The following is a 21,296-nucleotide window of genomic DNA, read 5'->3' as shown; positions in this document are numbered from 1 at the left end:
AAATGTAATATTCTAATTGTTAAGAAAACTTTCAAACGATGACGATTTCAGGGCATGACCTGTCGTAGAATTTGAGACCTTGTTGACATAAGTTATCTTCTATCATGCTGAAAGGGGACTGATAATGTTTTATTAGTTCTCTCACTCATATATTGACTATCTCCCGGGGAGAATCTTCTGAAATCATCAATGCTTATAGTTAGTTTCTCATTACAAATCAAAGGATAATAATGAAATATTGAACATACTTAATATTTTGTTCTCAGCTATGGATCTTAGATTTGCCATTCACATAATGTTCGCTTCTAATCGAATTTGAGAAAAAAGTAGTTCCCAAAGATGTATTCAAAGAAATGTTCTCAATCTGATGAAAGTGGGAACTCACTTTTATGAAAGAAAAAAAGGAAACGAATACTTCCTACAGGGTTTGAACACATAAACTTCTGATTGATAGGCTAGTGACCAAACCGATCGACCAGTTCGTATGTATTCTGTGAGCTTCTTTTGACTCTTATATAAATTGGTTTCCTGTTCCACACTTTTTTTTTGTTTATGTCGATAAGACTATAAGTTTGTGGTGAATATTTGGACGTTACAACTTTTGCAATGCATAAAAGTCTTTTTCGTATAAATTATATTCAATCTTATGTCCTAATAACTTATATACAACAGGTTTAATATGTGAAATGGTTGGGGTTGGAGTGATCGTAAATGTTTTCATAGTTAGGAGCTTGGATATGCCAACCCGCTTAACATGGGGATTTAATTGTGTGAAATTTGGTACTCCTGCATACTGATCTTCCTGTTAATTACTGCTTAATTTAGTATTTGATTAGCCTCGCTTTCAGACATTACCTCTACGATCTTAAATAAGAAGTTTCTATTATCAGGAAATAATCAAAATTGAAGGGTAAATACACTGCCTCTGGAAGGTTGCATTGACATTGAAAATGCAGAGGTTACAAATAAGAAATGACACTCTTAGTTACCTCTTGGTGTTTCTCGTAGTTGAGAGTAAGCGTTGATTCCAAACATGCTCTTCTATCGAGGAACGTTCTTCGTATAACGATTTCGTTCATAAACTGAAGATACAATCCCAATGCGTTAACGCAAGCAAGGTAGATCCCATCTGCAATCAACTTCTGTAAAATTATAATATTATGAAAATGTTATATCAAATCCAAATGTAAAATGGCATCTAACTTAAAATGACACATTATTAATTCATATCTCTGCATGGGAACCACAGTGGAACTAATTGTTATGAATAATATCGAATATTGCTGCACCCACGAAATTTAACTGATATTGATCAGAGAGAACCTTCCGTGGGAACGTTACTTTTATTTGAGGCGTCCACTTCCAAACCGCATCTTGCCCTCCAAAATCCGTTTTTGAGATGTTTACACCATTGGATCAATCGTATATATCGCATAGTACAAATACTTCGCAAGTACAAACAATCAGAAATGCATTGGAGATTACTTTCAAATATTTTGAATTCTGTATTACATTTACAAACTGGTTTTTGTTCACATCAAATAAACCGAAATGACAGGGCAAAACATTCTTCAAATTGCATAAACAAACGAGTTCATGTCCCATACATTATACAAAGAAACTGTTTGATAAACGTAAGGTTGGGTATGTGTGAGTGAAAACGGATTGAAGGGGTTCCCTGGTTCAATCATGTTTAGTAGTAGTTTTACTCAGATAAGCGGGTAAAATTGTGCATCGACGGGTCAATGAATGCTCGGAGTGTGACTGAGTTAACTGTCGTCCAGATGGATATATGTGTAATGAAGAATTTGGTGATTTGTGTAAGTTGCCTTATTGCGATTGAGTGAGTCCATAATGGCGGTGCTCTGTAAATAGTGCTTGACGCATAGAACTGTAATTTTGATATTGTGTGCCCTGGTTATAATGTTTTTAAACTGATTCCCGTACATATATAGGACAGTTCTGACAGTGTCATCAACTTGCAACTGGGTGTACAATCAATTTTATATTTTAAAATCTGTATGTTTTCCTAAAGGCAAGACTTCAAGTATACTGGTCGGCCATTTCAAGCTGCTAATTGGTAAATTAAACTATAAATTCTCCTACAATGGACAACATGGTTACCACTCGTTACAACCCTGGCATCACCCAGTTTTCGGAACAATACTGTCCAAGAATAGTTACAAATGCTGGTACAGGTTATTCAATACTTTTTGAAACACTATAGAGCTAGCAGAAGATATGCGCACATTCTTCATATAGTTACACAGAACACTATAGTAATATCACATTTTTTTTAGTAGTTTCAACGACACAAACAATACTACTATGGCATCACAGTATGCGGTTGTAGAGTCATCACACTTCTGGCATCGCAGTGTGGCCACACCGATTTACGCACGTTGAAATTCCCCGGCATTTTGTTCCTAAGATTTTCATAGTAAGTAAAATAACTACAATTAAACAGATTGATATGGTGTTTGTAGGATAGATTCTCGAAAAAACTACTCTGTGTGTGTATGGTAAATACTTCCTGTTCGTAAGTATTTTAAGTGTAATTACTATTAAAATACTATAAACAAGTCCAACACCCTGCGTATTACTGTTGATATACTATCACACTAGTCTCTGCAAATTTTGAAATTCGTAGACACAATCTGTTAGAAAATATTGCCACTGATCATAATTGACAATTTCATTCAAGGCTTTTCTCTTTGTATTTTCCCTTTATTTCTGATCACGATGCGGAAAAAGTCTCATTATGTGCAACTTGGCATTTTTGGTACAACTAGCAGTAGTGTGTAACATTATGTGTTGGTCTTCCTGTGTTTTTACTCTCAGATGAACATTCTTGAAAATATGTAGAGCTCAGTTAGAATTTTCTGATTCGAACATGGGTCACAGAATTTTTACTTTTAATGCTCTTTTTTGGCATGCTAATTTTTTAAGCAACTTGACTAATGCTTAGCCATCTTGCAGAAGAAATGAACCTTTCTCACTTACTGCTCTGAATCTTCATTTATTATTTTTGGTATTTCTTAAAGGTGGCAATCAGATGAACCCTGATCCATTAAATGGCAATGTTAATTTCTCTGTTTATTACAAAAATATCAGGATCATAAATTATAAGTTATTGGACTGTGAAATCCACGAAACTGAATTAGTATAGTAAGACTGTCTAGTTTTCATTGAAACATTGTTGATCACTTTTGTACAAGATGAGGAACTTCTATTTTCACCTCATTTCAACATATATAGGAAAGATCGCGAATCCTCTCGGGGTGTAGGTGTTATGGTTTGTGTGAATAATAAATATACCAGTAAGGTACGTCATTACCTAACAAGAAATTGTGAATTTATACGGGTTGAAGTTAATGTTACTAAATGTAAGAGAGTGTTCCTTGATTGTTACTGTAGGCCACACAAAAACTTACCCTTAACCATCTTGGAAACTTGCGGAGACTCGGTATGACCAGCCTTTCCGTTAAGTGATGTAATTTTAATGGGTGACTTTAATTTGTTCAGTGATTGGATATCACCTGATATGGAGATTGGGGAGTGTGGAAATGATAACTAGTTTTTAGATACGTTTATTTATGGTATGTGTTTACGTCAACATAGTACGTTAAACATGCTCAGGAATAAGTCTTTAAATGAAGTTGACATAACTCCACGTATGAAGTTTTTTCTGCCTACCATGATTAATTCGATAGAACATTTCGTCCTAACATACGAACTAACACAAATTCGAGTTTTGCGAAACATGTTAATAGACTGTGGAAGAGGACTTCATGGAATGATGCCCGTCATGCCTTAGAACTTTTCCATGATATTGGTTGGAATATGGTAACATCGATGATGTTACAACGCTTCTTATACAATTGCAGCTGCTGTTGAAGACGGTTACCCACAAAAGTGATCAGTGGCTATATCGCAAGAGCAAGAGCACTTGTCCCCAAAAGTAAGCTTGTTCGCTGAAAGGAAAATTCAAGTGTACTGGAGTACATTGGTAATGCGAACAAAGTGTTATCTATAACTATAACGCAGTCTACCCTCTTGCTTCCCTGATTACCGCTGTCAATGCTTAAGACTTCTTGTGAATATTGTCGAAATTGCCTCGTTTGCGAGTGAGTGCTGTGAGAAAAATCGGTTTACACCGGCAGAATGTAGCAATAGGACGAAATTTTATTTTAAGACTAACTGGCATCGATGACCTATCCCGTGGGAAAGGATGAGGAAAGGTAGTTGCCAAGGCATTTTAGTATAGGTATCATCCCGACGTGGGACTAAGAAAAAATTTGGGAACTCCAGTTAGGGTGGTCGCACCTGGAATTATAGATCTCTCGAATGAAGTTCTAACAACAGAGCTACGGGCCTGCAACAAAGGTATAAATACATCCACACACGTCGTGTTTCGAAACTTGAAACTAAACACTTTGCTACCATGGCGCATGGCTCCCTCGTATCTCGTTGCGAACATTATGGTTCGTACTTAGTACCTCCTAGCAATTGGTGTAAAACAGTGCTGCGAATTACTGTACTAAACTGCTGTGTGTTCACCGCAACAGCTTATGTTCCGAACTGCAAAATTTGACAAAGCTTCATAATTGTGTCGGCGCGTGAGCTTCGCAAGAGGCGCTTATCGTAGGGCCAGCTGTTATGTTTAATATCTTGCTGTTACGAGAAAGCGTAGCCCACTGTTGATTTGTCTGCCAGTGTTTCGTTTTCGAATTTGGAATAATAGTATTGGGTGTATGGTTGAATTGCTTCAAGGTTTACAAGTGCTGTATTGTAGTGTTTGAGTTAGTTGCTCGTGTTGAAACAATTGTATGCATTTCCGTGTGTAACATATGGGCGTAGTAATAGAGTAGTGAACCTGAAAGAGCAAGTGAAGTTCCCCGTTGCTGTTAGCAACTGTGAAAGAAAACAATGGAGGACTAAACCACCCAGTTGCTTGCTGATATGCATCTCGTGTATGGTGAGGTTCATCAAAATATCCCTACGAAACGTCAAACGTCGTCTTTATCACACATGGTTTCCAAATACGCTGATAACACCACATGTCTTCTTTCAAAGACTTAATTTTTGCCTACGTGAAACAGGATCTCTATTATCCTGTAGTGGAGACCGTGGAAGACCACAAACTGGCCACATTGTGCAACTTGAGGATATAGTATTGCAGGGCGCAAAAGTTCCGGTCGCCAGGTCGCCATTGGCGACTAGAAATTTAGAGATGCTGACCAGTGTTCAGTAGGAATAGTTTCTGCCTAAACTCACAATGCTACGCAGTTTATGTTTCACACGAAAATAACTGTCACTGAGTGAGAGAAAACACGGAGTATGAAGTCTTTCTTTGTCAAACCAAAGGTCGTGGGGGGCAGGGACCTCTCATAATTTGTACGTGAGAGATACTGGTGATCATCATCTTTGGGTTGGTGAGTGCGCCTTACTTTGAAATTTTGCGCCCTGTAGTATTAGATGCAATAAGGAACTCCCCTTGCACCAGCACACGTGCCCTTGCTCTCCCACGACGCACCCACAATAGAAATGTACTTCGCGTTCTGCATAAGGAGGAAATACACCCATTCAAATTGCAGAAGGTGAAAGATACATTACTTATAAATTTGCCTTGCGTGTGGCATTTTGCCAATGATTTGTGCAACAAACGAAGACCAACCCGCAGTTCCCAACATTAGTTTTGTGGACCGATGAGGCAATGTTCACCATGGATGGCGTGTTCAATTCGCACAACAGCCATGTTTGGGATGTAGAAAATGCGCACGCTGTCGTTGTTCAACATCAACAGAGGTTGACCTTGAACATGTGGTGTTGTATAGAAGGTGACCATAAAAGGACCCTAAGTTGCCCCCATCATTTGTGGTTCGATATATTGGATGCTTTTACGCGATGTACTACCGGAACTCTTAGACAACGTACCATTGGAAACTCGACGTGAGATGTGGTTTCAACGTGATGGCACCCCTACACATTTTGACCAACTTGCTGGGACCTTTCTTGGGTGTTTGGCGATCGTTAGATTGGCAGAGGTGGACTTGTACTGTGGGCACCTCGAACCCTGACCTCACACCGCTTAATTTCTTTCTGTGAAGAAAAATGAAACGATTGGCTTATGAAACCCTGCTGAAAACTGAGGAGGATCTCCTTGCTCGTTTAATTGGACCTGGAGGGGCAATCGGGGACTCGGCAGATGTGTTTGCTCATACCGTAAACTTCTTACTTCGCCGATGACATCTCTGTGTGGGCGTCAATTCCGGAAATTTTCAACAACGTCTTTTAGGTGCGCTCGTGCTCAAGACACAATAGTAGTTTCTACGTTTCTGGATTGCAATGGTGAAATGGAAATATCTCCCACCATGATACTATTGTACTTGCTCTCCATGTCTGATACTTGAATCGTATTTGTGGTTCTTCTATGCTTGGTAGTAGGTTAATGATCAACCTTGATTGTGCGTGGTTTGGAATGTTTGCGGCTTGACATTTTTGTCACGAACATAGATGAAGCTGTAGTGTGCTGCATTGGGCCATACGTTCACTATTACGCCTTGCTACTCTTTAAATGTCACTCTGTGCCTTTTTGCAACGTTTTCCTCCATCATTTATCAAAGGATTCCGCCCTTCCTTTGGTTGGTTCTTTTCGCACTCTGCACTGCGCACAATTGTTTAAAGCATTAATTTCTACAGGTACGACATTCTCTGTTTTCCTTTTACCAACCTATGATATGTGGATTCCTCTTCGCCCTACTGCTACTTTCTGTCAGTACAAACCAAGTTTCTAACGGCTCTTGCTCGCAAACGATTTCGACAAAACTCTTGAGCGTTCATTGGCATTAGCAGTTGTTGTCAAGGGGTGGGGTACTGAGTTATTAATAGTGCAATTGTATTAGCTAATCACTTTAAAATATTTAGTTATCAGTAGGGATTTAAAATGGTTGTGAATGATTTGATTATAATTCTTCTTGTTAGACTAGTAATTTTTTTTCAATAAGTACAAAAATTTTCAAAGTAAAATTTTCACACAAAAGTTTTTTGACCAAAAAATTCCAGACAAAATTTTCAAATTGAAATATTTCAAATTAAATTTTCAAACCATGTTTTAAAAGTTGTTAAATAAAGAGTATTTCAAACTTGAAGAAACTTGAAAAACACTTGAAGAAAAAAAACATTCGAAGGGTCATCAATCAATCAGATTGCATCTTGAATAACATTTCAACAATGACCTTAGACTATAAGTTACGACTAACATTCAAAGTGTGAATAGTTAGTATTACATATTAATGGGTTTTCCTGATTGCCTGTCAGTTTTCAAGTTGTAACTTCTGCATTAAGGACCTACAATTCTGAAGATTCATGAAACATTCCTCTCATTTGTGCAGTTCACATTCCTGCCGAATCAAATGTAGTAATATATGAATAATTTTATCAATTTATTGAGACTAATTGTCCAATAGGTAGCAATATTCTCTGCATAGGGGATTTCAATATTCCTGAAATAAATTGTTTTGATTTTGATTTCTTATCATCAACAACAAATAGTAAAGAGTAATATAACTTTATGTCCATATACAATTTAGCTTCCTTTAATAATATTCATAACAGCAATGGTCGAACTCTAGATTCAGTATTATTAAATATTGATGAGGTTCTCATTGAAAGAGAATGTCCTCTTATTGCTAAGGAAGACATACACCATCCAGCAATAAGTGTTTCTCTCCCATTAAACCTTCCAAAGAAAGAAAATATAGAACCTAAAGTATTTGGTTTCATCTTTAGGAAAGCAGAATTCAGAAAATTATACGTTGAACTACACAAAATAAACTGGGGCTGCCTTTCGCAAATAAATTATATCAATAGTATTCTATCCAACTTTTACAACATGATTAATGATGTATTTAGCATGTGTATTCCCCGTAAGAAATATGTTAATGCAAATTATCCGAGCTGGTTCACTTATAATATAATTAGAAAAATAAAGTCCAAATCATATCATCATAAAAAATGGAAAAGTGGAATAACTTCAAGCCTATATCATCGTGAAAAATTTCAAAAGTTACGTAAACAGATAAATACCGACATATCACTTGCGTATAAGACATTAATTTAGAATCTGAACTTTCTACTCGCAATGACCCGGGCCAACTTTGGAGTTTTGTCAAAAGCAAAACCAAAAATATGTCATCAGTCTCCTTGACTTACAATGGGAAAGATATAAATCATGACAGTGAGATTGCTCAGGCCTTCGCGCATTAGTTTCAATCTGTTTATCGCAATGTCTCAGCAAAATACGACGTAGATAGTTGAGTTTCTAACAAGACGGAATGAAGTAGTCTGTTGGACAACTTTCAACTTGGAGAAATACAACTTCAAGAAATTGAATTTCTATAAAGGCACTTAAACCAAAAGCGTCATGTGGACCTGATGGCATTCCTCCCTATGTTGTCAAAGGCTGTATTGATATATCCAAGTATCCACTCCATACTATATTCAAGGTCTGGAAACAAAAACGAAATACAAAACTTCAGATCTATGGCTATATTATCTCCTTTTGCCAAAATTCTTGAGAGTATTTTATATGCACATATTCTGAATCACGTTAAACCAGCTATATCAATACATCAACATGATTTCTACGCAATAGATCTACTGCAACAAACCTAGCAGTTGTAACAAAGTTTGTAGCATACGAGTTAGAAAAAGGCGGCCAGGTAGACGTTATTTATACCGACTTCTGTAAGGCATTCGATGTCTTGGATCATGATGTTCTAGTGGCGAAATTAGCAAGCCTAAACTTTACAAAGTCGGAAATAGAATATATGTCATATTTATGTAATCGGAAACGATCAGTTCTATACAAGGGACATATCACTGAAAATTCTAATACTTTGTCTGGGGTTCCTCAAGGATCACATCTGGGACCTTTTCTATTTCTCCTTCTTATTAACGATACTCCGCTTTTTATTGAAAACTCTGAGATTCACTTATACGCTGATGATCTCAAATTATATTCTGGAATTAATTCAACTGAAGACTGCATGCAACTACAACAAGACCTACAGCGAGTTCAAACATGATGCGATGACAACAAATTAATAATAAATGTATCTAAGGTGCAAATACACATAAATACGATAACAAACAGCGCATACGGAAATGGGACAAGACTTCTTCTGTGAGACAACGCTAACAACACTTTATTTTACATATGTTAGATCAAAATTAGAATATTGTTCTACTATATGGACTCCCAATAATAAAAAAATACTCTCAAGAAATAGGAAAGATTAAAACAAAATTCTTGAAAATGCTTACATACAAAGTAACTAGTTTTTATCGCAAATATTTTTCCTACAATTATCTAGTAAACAATTTTAATTTTCAAACTATAGAAAAAAGAAGATGGATGTTGGACTTGTTATTCTTATACAAGTTATTAAATACTAAGATTGATTGTATGGAATTGGTCTCGAAAATATTACTGCGGATTCCCACTTCCAAAAACCAAAGTAGAGAATACAGGTGCATTTTATTGTGTGAAAGAGAGAAGTAATATATCATTTTTAATCCCCTATGTGGAGGCTGTGAACATTATATAATGACATTACAAATAAGCTAGATAAAGTGGATAAGGTGCAAATAAGCCAGACATTACAAATAAGCTAGATAGTTTATCAAATAACAGGTTCAAACCATATATAAATTAAGAAAATTTCTATAGAAATAACTAAGAATGTTATATATGTAACATTTACTATATGTATAGTCTGTCAGGAAAGTAAATGTACACCTATTTTTCGAGTCTGGTATTCCTCCGCTCCATCCATGGAGAGTATGAGAATTAAATCAATCAAATCTTTACTCAGGAGCAAGAAGAAAAGTCTAATCTGAATAAGACATTGCAGAGGGGCACAAGCTGTGAATACGAATACTGCATAGCGTAAATAATGGGCGACACCGAAAGAGAAAGCCAGAAACAGCTGCTAAACGGAGAAAAAATAGCAAAATTGTCGAAGTGGGAACATAAAACACAAATACAAAAAAGTACGCCGACAATTAACATTTACCAAGCCATGATCTTGGTGTAGTAGTTAAGGTGCTGGATTACAAATGCAAAGAACGCCAGTTCGTATCTCCGCCAAGAACATATTTAAAAATTTTTGTTAATAATACATACAGATCATGAGAGATGGTAAAAGAGGTCGTATTTTGTCTTTCGTAGCAATTATTAATAGTAATGTTTAGTACTGATAATACTTTTTGTCTTTGCGTATTGCAATTATTCTTGTCTTCATTTCGAAAGAGAAGAATATCCGAAAAAATGCGAACAAAATTCCTCTTATTTTGAATTTAAACGCCATTTGCAATTAGTAAAGAATAAAAATTAAACGTTCCGACGTAGCTGCAAAAATTAAAACAGAACACGGAAATGGAGAGGTTCGAACCCATACTCATGGTTATTAAAAATACAATCACTACTTGCCATAAAACTCTCGACTACGTTTCTACGTTAGCTGCTAAGAGGCTTGTGTTTAGGTTAGGCTGGTCAATACATTTTACAAAGAGGCACGGTTTGCTCTGACGCAGCACAGGTGCGAGAAGGAAGAAGGGAGCAAGACACTTTTTCTCCCTCCCTCTGTGTGTCTATTTATGTATCTGTATATATATAACGCTATTTGTGAATGCAATAACCACCGTAATTTTCAGCGGATTGAGACCATACTTGGCACAAACATTAATTGTTGAAATATCTTGAATGCGTTCGATAACCAGAATAATCAGATAAAAATGTTCAAAATGGCGGCCCTTCAAACTCTTAGAAAGTTCCAAGGGAAATAAATTTCGCCCATAAATGGATATTAACAAAGTTTGAGTACCTTTTCCTCTTTTACGGAAATATTTGTGTGCAGGGACTTACCCTCTTTTATTGAAGTATTGGACCCGATTAATCACCTAAAGAACGTTCACGCCCTTTCGCTACGGTCAAGCATTTTCTTTTGCAGGCGGAGATATTTTCCTATCGGAACTAGATGATTGTTAGTGATGATATGAAGTTACACATTGAAAGTGGAGTAACTTGTGAAACGTGTTATTTGAAAGAATAATATAATAAATGTGCTTTCCGCTAACACAGAGAACTGTAAATCATGTAGGGGGCGCGGTGGCTCAGTGGTAGAGCGTTCACCTCTGGTGCTTGGGGTCCCGGGTTCGATCCCAGCCCCCGCCAAGTGAACTTTGTGGTGGACAAACACCGTGCTCGTGGGTTTTCTCGGGGTTCTCCCGTTTCCTCCCACTAACTTCATTCCACCATTTCACTCATTTCTCAGAATCACCGTCTCCTTTAGCCTAACCAGCATAACCGTGGGACGTAAAACTCAAAGATTTCATTTCATTTTTCATTTGTAAATCATGTATTTCGAGTTCGGGAGCGCGAATGGTCAGGAGTATTATTTGATTTGCTTTTTAGTAATACATGGCATTACAAATAGTGGTAGGCAACATTAGTGCCAAGTAAAACAATAAATAGTAATAATAATAATAATAATAATAATAATAATAATAATAATAATAATAATAATAATAATAATAATAATAATAATAATAGGCGTTGTCAGTGGCAACGCAATATCTCCTTAATTCTTCTTCAAACATAAAGATTGTAACGCCATACCTCCCTTACAAACAAAATATTAGCAATTTTTATCGAGAGAACGGGAAATGGTAGTGATGGGAGCAACGTTGGACAGTATGCACTCAGAGTACTCAGAAAAATAAGCGATTTCAATGCAAAAAGACCGAAGAGTCATTATCATGGGGAGTCATTGGGCCACTGCAGAGCCCTCTTTAGGCAAAATTTCGATATCTTATATCAAAAGAACAGGAGGTGATAGTGGGATGGGACCAACGTTGGACACCATGGACCTATAGGCGCATCGAAAAAATAGGAGGGGGGCGCCAGCCAGAATTACTTATTTCCACATGATGATATAAATTTATGTTGTGCGAAATGCAAACACGAGTTAGCTAGAGCTCCTTCGTGGCTTAGCGGTTAGCGTACGCGTCTTTAGCGTGGGAGACCCAGGTTCGATTCCCGGCGGGAGCTCATGTAGTTCTGATTCCACGTTAATCAGTAGGTCCACGTCTCATATAGCCTCGCTGCTGAAAGGGACGCTAAACTAACATCAACTCAACTCAACGAGTTAGCTAGTAATATTTCATATTATTATTCTCAAAAGCGTGTTTTCACTACGTGTACATGTTTGACATGAAACCAAAGAGAAGATCCATCATTCGTAGAAAGAATAAGAACAGACAGTTACTTTGACTGTGAAGGACGGCGAAAAATACGAAAAGAGTCACTAGCTTTAGCGAAAAGAAACAATTCTTTCTCTCAAATGGATAAAAAATCAAGCAGGGATAGATTCGAACTCGCATGGACGACGCGAAAAGCCAGTGCTTTGTCCACTATTTTCCTTTTAACTGACTCACCGAACGTGTCTCAATAACTTTCCTATTGCTAATTTTATTTGCTTCACTCGTTTAAGTTCCTTTTCCTAATAACTTATAAGGAAGGGATACGAACAGAAAAACATCGAGGACAGTTAAAAATCATAAAGGCTCTCCCGCCGGGAATCGAACCCGGGATACCGTATAACAAAGGCACGTGCTAGCTACTAGACCAGCGGGGAGAGCACCACTCACCCACTGTGTTGTTATAGATTACGACCACTGTATTACCAGCTATCACTTCTCTGTGTTGTATACTATGATCACATGTTTCTTCTTTGCTGGAAGAGTGAAACGTACATTCTATGTAATACATGAGGTATTTAGACCTACATGCTCTTAATATAATGTAATAAAAGGGTCATGCTGGGAATAAGAAAAAGAACATTCCTTGGGCAAAGCGGAAACTATTAGCATCAGAAATATTTATCTACGAGGCATGCGAAGTATTATAATACAGAATAGTGACTGTTTAGTTCAGTAAATTTCATGTAGAAAGTAGGGCTACTGAGCTCACAAGTGCCCTAAGAAAATTTGCTTTTAAGTATTGGTTATGCCGGCTAAGCTACAGAAGACGTCGATGAAGAATGAAAGAAATTTTGGAATAAAGAAAGTGGGAAGAAGCGCAACCCATACACTCGTTGTTTGTTCAGCCCAATGCCTACTTGGCAGAAACTGGGTGGAACTGGGTAAACCATTCAATTCACAACACTTCAGTAATAATAATAATAATAATAATAATAATAATAATAATAATAATAATAATAATAATAATAATAATGATATAAAAGTCTTAAAATTGCCCTAAAATTTGGCAAAACATACTTAAAAGTAGACATTTCGGGGAAAGGGCTCCGTTCCTTAGAGAAACATCTCTGCAACTACCAAAATTTTAAATTAGAGCGTTCCACTAAATTTTCAGGTAGAACGTATTCTTCTGTATGTTTTAAGGAAAATAACTGTAATAAAAATAACTCAATATCACGCAACAGTAAGGTATATAATAAACTATTTTTTAAGATATGCAGAGGTAAATATAAAAGCGTTGCTACAAAAATACCTACACAGACCACAATTCAATTAGCTCTGAAATACAAAGTAACGAAATAGCCTATCAGATTAGGTTTACAGAACAATTGTTACTTAATGAATGGACATACACTATTTCGAGAATCGAGACGAGACGAAAAATGTTTACCATACTTTTCGTCTCGTCTCGATTCTCATCTCCAAAGCGAGACGATAATCTGAGTTAGCTCTGTCCCGCCTCGAATGTAAGATATTAATTCTCTTTATTTTGTTTGGTTTAGAAACGAGATGAAAAATTCCTCTTCCCGTGGGCAACATTAAACAAAACCGAAATATTCTTTCCAAAAGTCACGTTTCTGCTTTTAGTGGTATGACCTGAGCGATGAGGAGCTCCTAGCTTTTAGTCTTCTACGAGATAATAATAATTATTAATAGTTTATTATTCCTGAGGATTTGATAGTTGAAGTATTGAAACACCTGAGTATTCAAATATCTGAATATAATAAAACGTATGTCAAAAACCTTAAAGTAAAAAAAAAACTTGTGCGACGTGAATTCGAACAAGCAGCTTGACCACAGAACAGCGATCGACGCGATAAACGATTGGTCTTTAGTCTGGTTACGTTAGGTTTCTTTGCTTAAGTTTGCAAGCTTATATGTTATATTTCTTCGATTCAAAATGTTTTCGTATTTCTTTTATGATGATATAAGTGAATAATCTTCTGCAAAGTTTATATTAATAACTTGAGTTGTTCTTAGACTGTTTGTTTACAAGTTTGTTTTTTTCTCCACACGAAAGTACAGATATGACAGATTGAATTCTCATATTCTCCATTTCTTTCAAAGCAGTCGCTATTACCTGGTCAGAGACTTATTTCCGCAACGATACATATTAACAAAAATAAATTCATTTTTCGGAAACGGAAGTTTCCGGATTTCGGAAAATTATAGAGTTCATTTAAACTCCGGAATTCAGAAAAATTTCGGAGCTCGGAAAGAATACTGAATTCAGAAAATTTCGGAATTGAATAAATCTCCGGATTTCGAAAAAAGAATCCAGATTTTTGTGAATTCCGGAATGTTAACGAAATCAGAAATTTCTGAATTCCGGATTTTTCCGAATTCCGGAATTTTTCCAAAATGGGATTTTTCCGAATTCCGAAAGTTGTCCGGTTTAACTTTCGGGAGTCCGGAACGTAAAACTTCCGGAATTGTCCATCCCTACTTTACACACAAACTTTGAGAACACTAAGCTAATAGCTGTCTACAAACAAGCAAGTAATGCAAAGCATTTTGTATCCTGCAATACGTCATGTATTAAACTCCGACAGCTGTTTTAGTATCTAACCAGAAATTGCAAGTATCTAGCTACTGGAAGCTGAGGTATGAAGAATTGTATTGTGTCTTATACAACCCTGCAAACCACTGAATGTCTAAACGGCTTTCCTTAAATCCAAGTTGTTGTATTCACAGTTCCATCCATTTGTGTCTATATGACCGGGTTAGTAAAGCTTTTTATATGATAGGGTTAGTAAGTCTTTCTCTGCTTTCCCGTAAAGTTGTGATACGATCCTCTACAGAATAGAGAACCAATTATCAATTTAACCAAGTTGTATTACTGCACATCTGCTTCCGCCTCTGTCAACTCTGGTCGATCTCGTTGACGCGACATATTTGCTTTTTTATACCCCCTTCTTCGTTTACTGAACTAAACAGTCACTATTCTGAATTATAATACTTCGCATGCCTCGTAGATAAATATATCTGATGCCAATAGTTTCCGTTTTGTCCAAGGAATGTTCTTTTTCTTGTTCCTAGCATGACCCTTTTATTACATTATATGAAGAGCATGTAGGTATAAATACCTCATGTATTACATAGAATGTACGTTTCACTCTTCCAGCAAAGAAGGAACATATGATCATAGTATACAACCCACAGAAGTGATCGTTGGTAATAAAGTGGTCCTAATCCCTAACAACGCAGTGGGTGAGTGATTGCCTCCCCGCTGGTCTAGTGGCTAGCACGGGCACCTTTAGTGTACGGTGTCCCGGGTTCGATTCCCGGAGGGAGAGTCATTATGATTTTAACTGTCCTCGATGTTTCTGTGTTCATGTATGTATCGTTATAAGTTATTAGGAAAAGGAAGTTAAACGAGTGAAGCAAGTAACATTAGCAATAGGAAAGTTATTGAGACACGATCGGTGAGTCAGTCAATAAAACCAAAAGTGGACAAAGCACTGGCCTTTCGCGCCGTCCATGCGAGTTCGAATTTATCTTGGCTTGATTTTTTATCCATTTGAGAGAAAGAATTGTCTCTTTTCGCTTGAGGTAGTCACTCTTTTCGTATTTTTCGCCGTCCTTCACAGTAAAAGTAACTGGCTATTCTCATTCTTTCTACGAATGATGGATTTTGTCTTTGGTTTCATGTCAAACATGCACATATAATGAAAACACGCTGTTGATAATAATAACATGAAATATTACTGGCTAACACATGTTTTTATTTCGCACGTTATAGTTTTTTAATATCATGTGGAAATAAGTAAGGCTGGCTGGCGCCCCCCCCCCTATTTTCTCGATGCGCCTTATGGGTCCACGGCGTCCAACGTTGGTCCTATCCCACTATCACCTCCTGTTCTTTCGATATAAGTTATCGACATTTTGCCTAAACAGGGCTCTGCCGTAGCCTAATCACTTCCCATGACAATGACTCCTCGGTCGTTTTGCATTGAAATCGCTTATTTTTCTGAATACTATGAGTGCATACTGTCCTAAATTGCTAAAATCACTCTACCATTTCCCGTTCTATCGATATAAATTGCTAATATTTTGTTTGTAAGGGAGATATGACGTTCCAATCATTATGTTTGAAGAAGAATTGAGGAAGATATTGCGTTGACACTAACAACACCTATTATTATTATTATTATTATTATTATTATTATTATTATTATTATTATTATTATTATTATTATTATTATTATTATTTATTGTTTTACTTGCCACTAATGTTGCCTACCACTATTTGCAATGCAACGCGTTACTAAAAGCAAATCAAATAACACTCCTCGCCATTCACGCTCCCGAACTTGAAATACATGATTTATCGTTCTCTGTGTTAGGGGAAAGCACATTTATTATATTATTCTTTCAAATAACACGTTTCACAAGTTACTTCACTTTCAATGTGTAACTTCATATCATCACTAACAATCGTTTTGTTCCGACAGGAAAATACCCCTCCCCTTCTGCAAAAAAGCCTGACTGTAGCGAAAGAGCGTGAACCTTCTTTAGGTGATTAATCGGGTCTAATATTACAATAAAAGAGGATAAGTCCCTGCACACAAATACTTCAGTAGAAGAGAAAAGTCACTCAAACATTGTGACTACCGATTTATGGGCGAAATTTATTTCTCTTGGAACTTTTAAAGAGTTTGAATTACAGCCATTTTGAACATTTTCATCTGATTGTTCTGGCTAACGAACTCGTTCAAGATATTTCAAAAATTAATGTTTGTGCCAAGTTTGGTCTCAATCCGCTGAAAATTACGGTGGTTATAGCATTCACAAATAGTGTTTTATATATACAGATAGATAGATACACACACACACACAAACAGAGAGAGAAAGTGCCTAGCACCCTTCTCCCTTGTCTCACTTGTTCTGCGTCAGAGCTAAACCGGCCTCTTTGCAAAACGTATTGACCAGCTTAACCAAAAGACAAGCCTCTTAGTAGTTAACGTAGAAGCGTGGTCGAGAGGTTTAAGGCATATAGTGATTGTATTTTTAATATCCATGAGCATGGGTTTCGAACCCCTCCACTTCCATGTTTTTTTTTCTTTTTACTTTTCGTAGCTACGTAGGAACGTTCAATTTCTATTCTTTACTAATTGCAAATGGCGTTTACATTCAAAATAATAGAAAGTTTGGTGGCATTTGTTAGGATATTTTTCTCTCTCGAGATGAAGACAAGAATAATTGCAATAAGCAAAGACAAAAAGTATTATCAGCACTAAACATTACCAATAATAATTGCTACGAAAGACTAAACACGACCTATTTTACCATCTCTCATGAGCTGTATGTATTATGAACAAAAAATTTAAAAAATGTCCCTGCGGGGATTCGAGCTCTCGTCTTTTGAATTTGTAAGCCAGCACCTTAACCACTACACCAAGATCATGGCTTGGTAAATGTTAATTGTCGGCGTACTTTTTGTATTTGTGTTTTATGTTCCCACTTCGACAATTTTGCTATTTTTTTCCGTTTAGCAGCTGTTTCTGGCTTTCTCTTTCGGTGTCGCCCATTATTTACGCTATGCAGTATTCGTATTCACAGCTTGTGTCCCTCTGCAATGTCTTATTCAGATTAGACTTCTCTTCTTGCTCCTGAGTAAAGATTTGATTGATTTAATTCTCGTACTCTCCTGGATGGATTGCAGGAATGCCAGACTGAAAAAAACAGGTTTAAATTTACTTTCCTGACAGACTGTACACAACGTTATAGTATACAACAATATGGACACGTTACTCTTGTTTAAAACTGAATATTAGAAACAAGGACTTTCGTAATTGCCAAATTGTTACTATTGTTTGTGCTCATTCAAATGTTTAAAGTAAGAGAATTAAAAAAAAACTAAAATGTTCAAAGCATGATCAAAAAATAATTAAACGAAACTTTTCGTAAACTTGCGAGAAAACTTAAGCAGAGATTTAAAAGTGAACAATCAATCAGATTGCAACAATAACAATGAGTTGTAGGGTACACGTCAAACTTTATCCGGGTTTCAACTGTTGGATAAACAAATACATTGTTTTCTGTATTCGACTTTAACATATGTTCTTAAACTATGAGTCATGACTACAAATCTTAAGATTCCACATGTAAATAGAAACCAACCAATGGGATTTCAACGTAGTTTTCGTTCCAGTAATCATTTGAAACAAGGAGTTACATCTACAATCCCCAGTGTAAAATTGTTGTTTCATATCAGTCGGTTCAGAACAGTAATAGAACAGCTTACAAAAATATTGCGTTTTGTCCACAAGAGGAACCAACGAAATCTACATGAGTTTTAGAAATATCAGTTATTATTATTATTATTATTATTAATAATAATAATAATAATAATAATAATAATAATAATAATAATAATAATAATAATAATAATAATAATAATTTCATAATTTGAGGTTGGATCCCTGTGAAATTTTAAGAGAGGATTCATCAAGGGACCATTTTCTTTATATATATATCCATATGGTCATGTAATGAAGTATGCCTTTTAGATGAGATAAAAAATATCACAAATTTCAATAGTTTGACCTTTTCTATCCAAGTAAAATATCAATGTTAACCATCGAAATTTACGAAGCATATACGAAACTCTCAGATAGTTCAGTAACTTATTACATGATAATAGACACTAATTTGCTACATTTCTATTTATAATCTTCAGCCACGGAAGGAGACAGTCACTACCAATCAAACATAAAAATATATATTCGAGCAGTTGAGTACTTTCCTCAAATGTTATTTTGTAACTTTTCGCAAGTTTATTTGTCTGACGAATGTATTTTCCTCGAAATTTAAGAGTTTATCAATGTATTCATGTTCTGTGAAAGAGAATAAGCCTTTTACTAAACTATATAATATGATAAAGCCTAATCAAATATATATATATATATATATATATATATATATATATATATATATATATATATATATATATATATATTCGGTCGACAACAGGTGCGAGTTGTAGTTTCCTACTTGTCAAGGGTAGAACCTGAATTGATGCTGTGAGAGTACATTTACTGTATGTCCTGGATGTGTTGCAACAGTCACCACTCCATAATTCTTTCCACGATCTTGTTCACACGGGATAGGAGACTGAAGTGTGTGTAGTTTTTGCGCCCTTCTAGGCTTTTCCCTGGTCTCAGTAAAAGTATCACTTTTTTCGAGCCAAGATTGAAGTGGCTCCTGCGTAGCATGGCGTCAGATGACACAGCAAGACCTCAACTTTCAAAAATGAATTAATGAATACATGCATCGAAATTACATTTCGGCCAGCCGCGTGGTGAGCGTAAAGTGATTGGGTGCCATTCTGGATGTCACGTGGCGTACACACTGTTCCAGCCGGACATGTTTCTGGGGTCAGAATATCATGTACACTTTGCTGAACTCTCTTTGGATAATTCCATGTGGCTGAATTTGGGTCTTCTGGAAGATGATATCCAACTGTTGAGCGAACAAGTTTTGTTATTCCGCCGGCTCGTGGGTGAAGCCTTACAGACTCCGAAGACGTTGATTTCTGGGAGATGTACTGCTTCTGGCGAGTCTTGGGGAGGTGCAAGAAGTAATTGAAGCCTGTTTCCATTTCTTGTAGCCTTTCATTCCATTCTTGTACAGCTTGTCTCGGTAGACTTTTTTTATGTATAGGAGTGAAATATTATAGAGGGTCCAGTAAGAGGGTGGCGGTTGGCCTGCCACTTCCATCACACCGAACGTTTGAGGTGGATCTGGAAGGTGGTCGTGGATCGGTTCGATCTTGTGCTGTATGACGATGATGTGTAGTGGTTGAAGTCTGTGTGCAGACTTCACCGATACTGCTACGGAAGCTTTGTAGTGTCTACGACTGTTGGAATGTTCAGTGGCAGACGCGAGCCAACTATGTCTGTTAGGAGTTGTTTGTATGTATCCCAGTTTATTTTGTCGAAGATTTGGATTCGAGCTACTGGGACATGTGTCCGGGGAGGCATAATGAATAGCACTGGGATGTCGTTGGAATACGGTAATGTGACTACATGTGACCCATTTAGATGGTGAGATTCGAGGTTACTACGATGTCTAGCACATCCTATGTAATGCGTTTCTTGGAAAGTGCATGGGTTCCGGTAAAGCAAATATGAACGTCACTTGTCTGGGCGCTTGATGGAGTCGTCTTTCATTGTGGTTGGAGAACCAGATTTCCAAGTTTTATGCTCGCAATTGAGGTATCCTCCCACTAAAATGTAATGTCCTATCATTCGATAGAAATGGAGGTCTAGAGGACAAAGTAGTGTATCCAGGGTTTTCTACACTGCTATGAGACTCAGGGGAAAATCGCAGTTACTTGTGTGGGCCCTGTGGAATGTGTGTTCGGTAATATGAGTTGATCATGAGCTATTTGGTTTTATGATTAAGATCATTGTTCCTACCTTCGAGTCCAGCATGTAATTGCGGTACACTGTGTGATTGCGGACTTTGGAGTTCTGGATAGGTTTCAGAAAGTTCATATCTATAGTTTCTCTTTTCAAGAGGTCTTGGGCTTCGATGTTCTGTTTTCCTATTCCATCGAGATTCCAACATTCTAGTCGTACCATCAAGGAGGTCTTCCACGGCACTCACTAGCGTCGCAACTCGGGTGGTAGCATCTGAACCAGCGATAAACAGTTGAAGTATTGTCCTTAGTTTTTTCGAGAAAGGCCTTGGATATTGGAGGAGCTACATCACCTCCTTAATGTTGGATACAAGAAATAGTTAGTTTGAATATGTGGCACAAGGAGAGCTCTGAATGTTCTTGTCAGTGGCTGGATACCCGCTCATACTGTTTGCATAGTTGATAGCCCAGTGGCTACTCTTGTATACTATTGCCTCGGCTTCACATAAAGAGAGGAAAAAATACTGATAGGTGAACCTGTATATATGAAAACATGGAAGCTTCTCGAAAGCTCCAAAATCAAAGGTAAGTAGGAAAAGCGGGC

General features: G+C 36.8%; 1 protein-coding gene across 2 annotated transcripts in view; it reads right to left on the bottom strand.

The window, feature by feature from the left end:
• Positions 1–21,296, bottom strand: part of LOC145673783 (adenylate cyclase type 2-like) — a 1,485,668-nt gene that overhangs the window by 1,010,513 nt on the left and 453,859 nt on the right. For both annotated transcript variants that reach the window (XM_081743538.1, XM_081743539.1), the window contains exon 5: positions 990–1,142. In XM_081743538.1, the coding sequence (XP_081599664.1) occupies positions 990–1,142 (153 nt within the window). The remainder of the gene's footprint in view (positions 1–989; positions 1,143–21,296) is intronic.

The sequence above is a fragment of the Thermobia domestica genome, chromosome 17, assembly GCF_964235325.1.
Source record: "Thermobia domestica chromosome 17, izTheDome1.hap1.1, whole genome shotgun sequence".
NCBI lineage: Eukaryota > Metazoa > Arthropoda > Insecta > Zygentoma > Lepismatidae > Thermobia > Thermobia domestica.
Note: the sequence above shows the minus strand (reverse complement) of the source record. Positions and strands in the feature narration are given on the sequence as shown.